This window comes from Eretmochelys imbricata, chromosome 25 (genome assembly GCF_965152235.1).
Source record: "Eretmochelys imbricata isolate rEreImb1 chromosome 25, rEreImb1.hap1, whole genome shotgun sequence".
Lineage (NCBI taxonomy): Eukaryota > Metazoa > Chordata > Testudines > Cheloniidae > Eretmochelys > Eretmochelys imbricata.
This window is the reverse complement of record NC_135596.1, coordinates 8,618,796-8,630,317: the sequence shown is the minus strand read 5'-3', so window position 1 is coordinate 8,630,317 and position 11,522 is coordinate 8,618,796. Positions and strand designations below refer to the sequence as shown.

At 52.0% G+C, this 11,522-nt stretch overlaps 1 protein-coding gene across 1 annotated transcript; it reads left to right on the top strand.

The window, feature by feature from the left end:
* Positions 1 to 1,569: 1,569 nt before the first annotated feature.
* On the top strand, positions 1,570 to 2,658 carry LOC144280305 (4-galactosyl-N-acetylglucosaminide 3-alpha-L-fucosyltransferase FUT6-like). The gene has a single exon (XM_077842217.1). The coding sequence runs from the start codon at positions 1,570 to 1,572 to the stop codon at positions 2,656 to 2,658; it is 1,089 nt and encodes a 362-aa protein (XP_077698343.1).
* Positions 2,659 to 11,522: the final 8,864 nt, after the last annotated feature.

The window sequence follows — 11,522 nt, the reverse complement described above, 5'->3', positions numbered from 1 at the left end:
AAGGTGGAGCGTCACATCCAACCAGGAAGGCCAATCCGATATGTTTCAATCTTGTATCGCCCCTCTTTGAATGCTGTTTCCAGTCCAACTGCTTCCCTCTTCTTTGGCATCAGCGCTCAATTAACTTCAAACAAATCAGTCTTGGGCACAATTGTTACGAAAGGGCTTGGGGTGGGGATGTTCAAAGAGGGCAGGACTTATTTCTTGGGGACCTTGTTCTGGCTGCAGCTGATCAGCATACAGTAAACAATTGGCCCAGAGATACATGAAATCCACTCCCTGTAACTTTGCCCTCCTCATTCTGTTTTGCGTCACTTGCTTTCTCTTATCCCACTTGCCGCTTCAACTCATCTCACAAGAGCACTTGTAGTCATTTCAGGAATTTGTCAGGACGGAAGCCAGAGGTGAGTCGCTTTCTTCACTGCTGTCTGGAATGCTGTTTGGGAGGTAAATTCTCTAATCATAGGCAGTCTGGTCCAGGGTCTAGGGGCACTGGCTGAGGTGGCAGGATCCCTGGGTTCTATTCCCACTTCTGCCAGCCATCTGGTCTATGACCTTGGGCAAGCTGTTTCCTCTCCTCTGCTGCATCTGTGTTGGTGTGAGCTCTTCAGGGACGGGACTACGGCAGTGCTGAGTAGATAGCACCACGAATCCTGGACTCCTTGCTGCTGTACTGTTATGCAAATGAATTTCTAAAAAAGGGACAGGGAAAAGTGGAGTAAAAGGCTGAGGAATAACTGAGGTGGGCGGCGGTGAAGGAAACCCCAAGGCCTTTGGAAGATCCTATGTAACCCACCGGCGAGTGTGTATTATAGCAGACAGCTATGGCGCCTGGTATCCTCAGCTCACGCTTTTAGCTCTGGGAGTTCCTGGTACGTCAGCCAAAGGGGTGGCAGTCACATCTAAACTGGTGGGTGTTCCCACTGTACTTTGAATGAGGAACCGGGTGAAACTGCAACCTGGAATTACCTGATGCCTCCCTAAATCCCTCCTGCAATCTGGAGATGGCCATCTCCATTTTCTGTCCTGAGACGCCGGCTCCATTTACACAACTGTAATACTTATGGGGGTGACACCCTAAGCCGGCGGGAGAGAGCTTAATGACTCCACCTCCATGAAAGGCGGAAGCTAAGTCAACACCGGCGCCTAGGTTGGGGTAATTAGTGTCACTCAGGGATGTGGATAATCCACACCCCTGAGAGATGTAAGTTCTACCAAAGTAAACTGTAGTGTAGACGAGGTCTAAGTGGTTGGAAAGGACTAACCATTTCAGTTTTCTCTGGGCAACCCAGTTTGCTCGGGGTAATTCCCAGCCACAAGGGCAGCATCATACCTAAATGAGGTTATTTCAGCAGGGGCGGGTTGGTGTAGGGCGCCAAAGAACTTGTTTGCCTTTGGTGTGAGTCTGCGAGTGATTCTGCTTCACGTTGCTTCAGATTTGTGGGGAACACTTTCTGACATGCTTTGCCAGTTCTTGGCATTGTTCCTTCCCGCCCAGCCCCACCATGTTCAGTTATTGCTATCACTAATCATGCCATTATTGGTGTCTCCTGCATTCCCAGGCCAGCAATGCCGCTCAGCGACCAGAAGAAAAGCCCACCCTGCAAGCACCTCCTAATCTTTATTCTCTCCCAATTGGTAACCGCCTTCTGTTTGTTTCTTTACCTTCGGCCCTCCAGGGACCCTGGCCTAGAGGCCTGGGCTGGCAATTCCTCTTCAGTCACAGTCCATCCTGGAAACAACCCCACAGCTCCAGAGGCTGGTTCGGAGCTGACCATCCTCCTGTGGACCTGGCCCTTTGGGCAACGTGCTGCTCTGCGAAAATGCTCTGAGCTCTTTGGCATCCAGGACTGTCACATCACGGCCAACCGTAGCTGGTACCACAAGGCCAATGCAGTGATTGTGCATCACAGGGATGTGTGCTCCAGCCCAAAGAAACTGCCCCAGGCCCCACGGCCGCCTTTCCAGTACTGGATCTGGTTCAACTTGGAGTCCCCCAGCCACAGCCCTAACCTGGGCTTCATGGATAACCTCTTTAACCTGACCATGTCTTACCGGAGGGACTCTGATATCTTCACCCCCTACGGGTGGCTGGAGGTCCTCAGCCAGCCCCAGAACTTCAGCATCCCAGCCAAGTCCAAGCTGGTGGCCTGGGCAGTGAGTAACTGGAACCCAGCCTCCCGCCGGGTGCAGTACTATCAGGAGCTGAAGAAATACCTCCACGTGGATATATACGGCAGCCATCACATGTCTCTGCCCCGGGACAAGCACTTCTCCACCCTGTCCCAGTACAAATTCTACCTGGCCTTTGAGAACTCGCTTCATGAGGACTACATCACTGAGAAGCTCTGGAACAATGCCCTGGGCTCAGGGGCTGTGCCTGTTGTCTGCGGCCCCCCCCGAAAAAACTACGAGCGCTTTCTGCCCCCTGATGCCTTTATTCACATTGATGACTTTCCCAATGCTCAAGGGCTGGCCCAGTATCTCCAGGAGCTGGACAAGGACCCAGCACGTTACCAGCGCTACTTCCAGTGGCTAACATGGCTAAAACCGTCCAAGCAAAGTTCCTGGACCATCCACTTCTGCAAAGCCTGCCGGGCCTTGCAAATGACAGAGACCTACCAGACCAGGCCTGGTTTGGCCAAGTGGTTCCGCTAGGAGTTACATGCTCAGTTTGCTGTGTTTAGTGCAGATCATTTCCTGTGGGTTCAGTTGCAATTAGCCAAGACTGCTACTTTTCTTTGTACAGAGACATGCCTGCATTTGTTACAAGCTGTGTAGACTTTGCACCAGGAATTGGCTGTTCCGTGCACCCCGCACCCCTCTGCCGGTCCTCGGCTGACTATCTTCAAAAATCTGAAACTGTGAAATGCAGAATGAGGAAGAGATAACAGAACAAAAGGCAGCTTCTGGGAGTGAAGGGAGGGGACCAGTTTGTTGGAGCTCTGGTTATGGCCGGTCTAGGACGTTGGCAGGAACTCAGTCTTAGTTTGAAACAGTCAGGAAAGATCTGCTTCACCCTTGGAGACTGACAACGCACAATGGCACTGTAAGAACCAGAGGGCAGGCAAATAAGCTGATGGGGGCTAGGAATAAAGAACCCTTTGTGGATTACTTGGAGGGGGAAGATAATGGGGTAGTGAATAGAAGGATGAGGGGCTCATGGGGCATTGTGGCTTTCAAGCTGAGCAATTTTTAGGCCTGGTTGAACTATTAAGGGGCAGGTGGATGCTAGACAGATACATAGATCAAGGCCAGTTCTTGGGTCCTTTTATGGTGGAGCAGGGGGCAAGTGGGTATTTTGGGTCCCCTGGATATTGCAGTTAAAAAATAAACCAATCAGAAGTCCAGGGGCTAGTTAGATCTTTGGGAATGCTTGGATTTTAACAGTTTAATAAAGAAAAAAAGTCAGACAAGTGTGTCAATATTTTGCTGTGATCTATAATTTAACTAAGGAACGAAGACTCTCCAATCTGCGGCTGTTCCACTGCCCAGCGCTGGATAACGTTACATATTTTGGCCTTCCTGACAATAATTTGGGCCCCCTTGAAGTTCATTTGGTGTGGGGGTGAAGGAAGGTCTTCTTTGCCCACCTGGTTGCGCAGAGCCTGAGATGATTAGATAGATAGATAATTTTGGCTCATCTACGACCTTACTTGGTCTTCATCTTCTGCAGCAGGTGACCCTAATGTTAGGGCTAATAGGAATGGGAGCCCAGATGGGACATAACCTCAAGAGCCATGCAAGGGTAATGTCCAAATTACCGAAAGCCCCTTTCATGCCAAAGTTTGCAACTCTAACACCAACACACTTTATTAAGTGATGAGAAGCTGCATTCAGAGGGACCACCTCGCCCAGCAGTGAAATGCAGCCACCTCTCGGGTGTAAATTACCAACGTTTGAACTGTACAGAGCTAGGGTGACCAGACAGCAAGTGTGAAAAAAATCGGGACAGGGATAATAGGAGCCTATAAGAAAAAGACCCCAAAATTGGGACTGTCCCATAAAATTGGGACATCTGGTCACCCTATACAGGGCAGAACTTTAAAAAGTTCAGGCCAGAATGCATCTCCTTGCTGTGCTAGTGGATTTCAGGCTGGCTGAATGTAATACATATCGATTGGAATGTGCCCAGCTCTTGAAAGAAGAAAAACCAAACCAAATCAAACCAAAAAAACCACCCCAACCAACAGGACCCTGGTTTTGCCTCCAGCCTGCAAGCACCCTGCAGGGGGTTGGCCCTTTGAGCTATTGAATCAAGTTCAAAGTCTCAGTCCTCTCTTCAAAGCACTCCATGGTCTGGTATGCCCATGCACCTGTTGTTCTGTGTTTAGAGCTCAGAAGCAAGGTCAAAAAAATGAGCCTTGCGCATGGGACTGGAAAGTGGGGAGGGTTGTGATGGTCCCTTGTTCCTGGGGGAGTTCATTCCATGGTCTCAGGGCGGGTCTGCATTAGAGTGACCCAGCAACATCGCTCAGGGCGGTGAAAAATCCCCACCCCTGGGCAATGCAGTTAAACCGCCCCTAAGACCCCGTGTAGGCAGCACTAGGGGTGTTATCACATGGCTTAATGCAGTGGTTGTCAACCAGGATTCCGGGGCCCCCTGGGGGCCATGAGCCCATTTCGGGGTGGCGGGGGGAAGCACCAAGCAGGACCAGCATTAGACTCGCAGTGGCCCAGGGTAGAAAGCTGAAGCCTCACTGCATGGAGCTGAAGCCCCAGGCCCTGAGCCCCACCACCCAGGTGGAAGCCAAAGTCTGAGCAGCTTAGTTTCACAGAAGCCCCTGTGGCGTGGGGCCCCAGGGAACTGCCCTGCCCCTAATGCCAACCCTGGCTTGTACACGCTGAAAATCAGTTGTTGTGGCACAGGGGGGGCCGTGGCGTTTTTAATCTTATGTTGGGGTGGGGGGGCTCAGAAAGAAAACGGTTGAGAACCCCTGACTTAATGCACCACTGGAAGGAGCTCAGATACTAGAAAAACGAACTAAACGGGCGCAGACTCAGCGGTGGCGCCCCCTGCTGGTCGTCTCTGGGAATTAGCATCCCAGCCTCCGGAGCGCCCTCTTCAGGCCGGTGTCTCACCTTGCTCCTGGCTCCCATGTCCCTCCCAGGACCCCGGTGCCCCTTCCACTGGGGGCTGCCCCCTGGCAGTACCCCCACAGTTCTGGGTCTCCCCCTCCCGGGGGAACCCAGCCACCCACCGACTATCCCTACCTCGCCTCAGTTGTAGGCTCCTGCCAGTCACCAGCTAACCCCCGCGCCCTGCAGCATGAGCCACTCATCACCGGCAAGGTTGGGCTTGGACCTGCTGCCTCTATCTAACCTTGGGCTGCAACCTCAGTACCTGTTGGGCCTAATGGTAGGCCACAGCCTTGGGCTTTCCTGGCTGGCCCTCCCCAGCCCTGCTCCAATCCAATTTAGGTACTCTGCTTAGAGCCCCTGCAGCCAGGTCCTTCCCTCTCAGAAGCTAACAAGAGTACACTCTTCTCCTCCTGGCCTCCCTGGCTTTTATAAGGCCCACGGGCGCAGGGTCTGTGTGGGGCATGGCCCCCAGCTGTGGCTGCTCTGCCAATCAGCCCAGCTCTTCCCCTGCCCCAGCCCTCTCCCAGGGCTATCTTAAACCCCTCCGGGCCCGAGCGGGTGCCCACCCCGCTTCAGAACACAATGGGAGCAAACTGCACCTGCAGAAAAGCAGCAGCTTTGAAAACATCTGACTTCTTTTCTAAGCACAGTCGCTCCCGGGATATTCCTGCCCGCCACAGGGCAGCACACCAGCTACTAAGCCGCAGCCCTGTGGAGGCAGCCAGCACTTAAACTGTGGTTGAGTGGAAAAGTGTGTAAAACCTTCGAGTCAGTAGTGTCTGAGCACCTCTCTGCCTCTTTCCAGCAGGCAGCTTGCTGATGGGAAGACCCAGGAGAGAAAGAAAGGGGAGTTTTTACAAGCGCACCCCCCGCAGCTTGGCCGGGGAAGCCTGAGCAGAGTGGAAGGAATGCTGAGATGTGAAGCAGCTTTGTGATTTGCTCAGGCTGCGGGAGCCAGAGGAGGAAATGTGGAAGATCAGGATTGATTCCCCTTTCTGCGTGGCCCCTGCCAATGGCCACCAAAGAGACGCTCACTGTCTCCTGGGTTCTCTTCCTCATGGGGTTCCTCAGACCCTGCCGTGAGGGGAGGCAGTTTAAAACCCTGTGAGTGGTAGATCCTGTAAATGCCCCCCACGCCCCATGCCCCCCCTGGAGATGTGGGCTGTATTTTCACAAACAGCCTCTCAAATCAGCTCCTGCAGTTCCCCCACCCCTAACTCTTGGCTCCAGCAAAAGGCCTCTGGGTGTGTAAATCGGCTTCTCAAATGCACGCCCTCTGGCAAACTTGGGGGCCTGGCTGGACAGTGCAGCTTGCTCATAAAGTGTGTGTTTTGCCACGCTCCAGCGGCTGGCCCACATAGGGGGTAAAGGCAGACTACTGCTGCCAGGGAACAGAGTTACTCTGTCGGCTTGTGGGGTAGAGGCGAGAACTGTGGCGGAATAGGGCCTGGACTTCAGCCATTTGATAGGGGTTGTCATGGAAGCGTATTGGCCATAAACTAAATTTTACTGCAGCAATCCAGACAACAGACACTCGAAAAATTTAATTGCTTTCCCAGCAGGAATCCTGGGTTTCTCTCTCTGCAGGATCCTCCAAGCTTCCCCAAACCCTCTAGCCGGGATCGAGAAACCCAGACAGGATATTGGAATTTTGCTCAGTTTGATCCCATGGGCTGTTCAATGTAGAGGCTCTGGGAATCCATCCTGCCCGGTATGGGTTACATCAGACCCTCCTCTGATGGGATTCTCAACCTCACAGCCTAGGCTGTGCTCTGGGGACAGGGGGAGGCAAAGCTGGGGCATAGAGCAGGGTAGTACCAAGGTAACTGTTTCTGCAGGGGGTTGGTGCACAGGGACCGCTCTGCAAAACCACAGCAGCACAAACCACCTATAATCCCAGAGACCGGCTAGCTTGTCACCCAAGAAGGTGGCCGTGGGGTGTCCCCTACACCTCGTCTCCTCGTAGCTGTCACCACAGAGCTCCACTGGTATTTGTATTCCAGTAGGACCTAGAGGGGCAGATAAAGATCAGAGGAGCTGCTTCCTAAACACATAGCAACAAATAGCCCACGTCTTGAAAAGCTGGCAGTCTAATTAGACTACGGGGAGGAGGAGGAGATGCCTGCTACTAACAGGTGGCTCTTGTCACAAATGCAGCTTTTCCAAGGAGGGGAGACTCATTAGTGGGAAACTGAGGCACAGAGAAGGGAAGCTGGAGGTGGGTGGCAGAGCCAGGAAAGGAACCCTTGTTTCATAGAGCCACAGCCATGTAGGGCAGGAAGGAACGTGAGGGGTCCTGTAGTCCATTCTCCCACTGCTGCGCTGTGGCAGAAGTAAGTATACCTAGACCTGAGCTCTGTTCCCATCCCCTGGACGGTTCTTAGCAGAGTGGCTGCAATCCCACTTAGGACGTGAGGACCCTCTTTCAGTGGCAGCTCTTTGGCTCACTGGCAGTGCCTCGTCTAGCTTCATAACCACACTGCAGATTTCACGTCCAAGGCAGGACACGGGCATACAGTTAAGTACATGCAAGAGACCTGCAATGACATCAGTCTCGTGGGGCTGTGGAGATCCCCAGACAGCTGGATGGGGTATTCCAGGGGTGGCCAACCTGAGCCTGAGAAGGAGCCAGAATTTACCAATGGACATTGCCAAAGAGCCACAGTAACACGTCAGCAGCCCCCCATCAGTTCCCCCTTCCCCCCCACTCCCAGCGCCTCCTGCCCACCGGCAGCCCCACTGATCAGCGCCTTCCCTCTCCCTCCCCGCACCTCCCGCTCAGCTGTTTCGTGGCACGCAGGAGGCTCTGGGGGGAAGTGGGGAGGAGCGAGGGCATGGCAGGCTCAGGGGAGGGGGCAGGAAGGGGTGGAGTGGGGGCAGAGCCAGGGGTTGAGCAGTGAGCACCCCCCGGCACATTGGAAAGTTGGCGCCAGCAGCTCCAGCCCCGGAGTGGGTGCCTATACAAGGAGCCGCATCTTAACCTCTGAAGAGCCGCTCCTGGGCTATTACCTGGGGTAGAAACAGTGAGTTTCCCCTGTGCAAGCTCAGTCTGTAACCAACCCTCAGGCCTTCTGAGCAAATCCGCATGGGTTACGATTGAAAAGGGTTGTTTATGGCCAGCTGTATGTGCTAGCTAGGAAGACCCCACTCACCACTGAGTGGTCGATTTTGGAGTGGAATATACAAAGTTACAGCCTGGGGTCTCCTCTCGACTGACGCAATGGGAACAGCCAGCCCAGCGGAGCCCTGGGGGCTGGACAGGAGCCCACAACAGGCGGTGGTTGGGGATGTCTACACTGCATTGGAAACGTGGGGCTGGGGGACCCAGGCTCATGGACTTGGTGTTTCCAAGCCCGCGCCTGAGCCTCCGCACTGCATTTTAAACCGAAGCTTACAATTGCTGGACCCTTGTTTCACAGCCTTGCTGATGTGGCCATAGAATCATAGGAGATCAGGGTTGGAAGAGCCCTCAGGAGGCATCTAGTCCAACCCCCTGCTCAAAGCAGGACCAATCCTCAACTAAATCACCCCAGCCAGGGCTTTGTCAAGCCTGACCTTAAAAACTTCAAAGGAGGGAGATACCACCACCTCCCTAGGTAACGCATTTCAGTGCTTCACCACCCTCCTAGGGAAAAAGCTTTTCCTAATATCCAACCTAGACCTTCCCCACTGCAACTTGAGACCATTACTCCTCGTTCTGTAATCTACCACCACTGAGAACAGCCGAGCTCCATCCTCTTTGGAACCCCCCTTCAGGTAGTTGAAGGCTGCTATCAAATCCCCCCTCACTCTTCTCTTCTGCAGACTAAACAAGCCCAGTTCCCTCAGCCTCTCCTCGTAAGTCATGTGCCCCAGCCCCCTAATCATTTTCATTGTGCTCCGCTGGACTCTCTCCAATTTGTCCACATCCATTCTGTAGTGGGGGCCCAAAACTGGACGCATTACTCCAGATGTGGCCTCACCAGTGCCGAATAGAGGGGAATAATCACTTCCCTCCATCTGCTGGCAATGCTCCTACTAATGCGGCCCAATATGCCGTTAGCCTTCTTGGCAACAAGGGCACACGGCTGACTCATATCCGGCTTCTCATCCACTGTAATCCCCAGGTCCTTTTCTGAAGAACTGCTGCTTAGCCAGTCGGTCCCCAGCCATATGTCAGTACACCGACCGTCTAACTCAGGCCTGCGGCTTGAGCTGTGTCCATGCCGCAGAATGACAGGGCTGGGACCCAAGTTACAGCAGGACTCAGGCTCTGACCCCTCCACCGCACTGCAGGGTCCTACGACCTGGCCCCTGCGTACTTGCTGACCTGAGTCAGACTGATTTGTGTGTGGATGGAAGAGGGGCTTAGGCTCAAACGTGAGACAGAGCCTGGGCTTAGTGGGCAGTGGAGACATACCCTTGACTTAGAGTACATCTAGACAGCAAAAAACACCCTGCGAGGCAACGAGTTTCAGAACCCAGGTCTACAGACTTGGGCTTGTGCTACGGCCCTAAAAATAGCCAGGAAGACAGTCCAGCTTGGACTGCAGCTGATGCCCAGTGAAGGGGGTGGGTTTCAGAACCCCGAGCTCCAGCCAGAGCCGGAACGTCTACATGGGTGGTTCTAATGCCATAGCGCAAGCTGCAGTCTGTAGACCCAGGCTCTGCGATTCGTTGCCATGGTGGTTCCCCTGACCAGTGTTTTTCCCTGACGCGGTTCACCTGTGACACTTAGAAGGGCGCTCCGCAGAGGGAGTTTGATGCCCCCTCCTAGAAAGTGAAGCCTACAGCTAAGCGAGAAAACGTCCAAGTGAATGGTGCATCCATTGCTAGGGCTTGGCCAATGGTCTGCTTCTGTGGTAATGGTGATAAGACTCCTTAGGAGAGTACAGCAAGGAGCAGTGAAAAGGTCTCTCAGACTTCAGTGCACAGAGGGGCCTGTTTCTCTGTTGTTCCACATTGCTGGGCCAGATCCTCAGGGACTTGATTTCAGTGGAACTACACCAGTCGATCTAGCCCACTGAGTTATTTACACCATTGCAAAATGGGTACCAACCACCACTGTCCTGGGGATACTTTGAGCGTTACAGGAGCTGTCTAGTCTGAAAAATGGTGCTGACGTGAGAGAAAAAAACCCCTGAACTCGTTTCCCCTGTCGAGTCCTGCTGCAAACACCATGGCCCGATTCCCTGTTGCCTGCAGCTCATGGAGTCATTTAACACCTCTGCAAAGTGAGTGTACAATGCCGCCATTCTGATGTGGTGGCATTTCACACCCGCTTGGTCCAATGTAAACTGTGGCACAAGGTGCAGAGCGATGGAGAATCCCGCCAATGATGGCTCATTTTGCTCTCAGACTCGGGTTATTTTTAAATGGTGAGACAGTCTCTCTATGCAGAAGCAGAGCTGTGATTCTCCTGGCTGTAAACTCCAGATCTCCTTCTGCATAGGCACCAGCCACCAGGTTTTTAACAGCTTCACTTACAGCCAGCCAATTCAGGCAACGATACACTGAGCCACAATGCATTCAGCAAGCCATTCCAGTGGGTATCTGGCCAAGACTCTAGGGTGTATCTGACCACGGAGTCTGAAGCGGCCAGACCAGACACAAAGCCAAACCCCCGTGTCAATCAACGGCAAAATGTAGATGCAAAAGACTGTCTATTTTCCCAAGTGAAATTCACTTTGTTCTCTCATAAATCCAGCTCTGTGCTATGATCATTTCAACAGCGACTGTAAAAATAGGCTTGGCAGAATTCAATTTTCATTTTTTAGAATTTCAGCGGATAACATCAGTGTTTATTTTTAAGCATTTTAAAAACACTTTTGATCTAGTTAAATGCTCACACTTGTGCAGAATCATGGGGCTTTTAAAGCATGTTTCAAACTTTTTTATCAAGTTACATTTTCACAGTTGCAGGAAAAATTAAAGCTTTACAACTGTTTAAAACCAAACAGTCAACCTCATATATCAAAATTTTAGTCATAAATCAAACTTCAATCAATTCTCAAGCCGCATTTTTCTTACTTTGCCTATCTGTACATTGCTATTATTATCGATGGAAGTATTTTTTTTCCATCGGTTTGTGTGTGTCCAGGGAAATCAACATTTATTGACATTTACTGATAAAAATCTAATCCTTCCAAGCCTATATATATATAAAAAAAATACCCTGAAATAATAAAAAAAATTGCCAAGGAATTAATGGAATAACTCAAAACCGCCTGTAAGTGTTTGCTTTCAACACTGTCAGCGCACACCTGGCCTCTCCAAGTTCACTCTCGAAAGCAGCCCCATTTCCAAGGTGCTTACGATTTGCACGGTGCATTAAGCTGATCTGGTAACAATATTATTTATACTGGCCTAGTGGCTGGTATGCAGTGTGGAGGACACCGTGCAAAAGGCAAGTACTTGAGAATATGGACCATGTGTTTGTCCATGTTTGTACAGCACCAAGC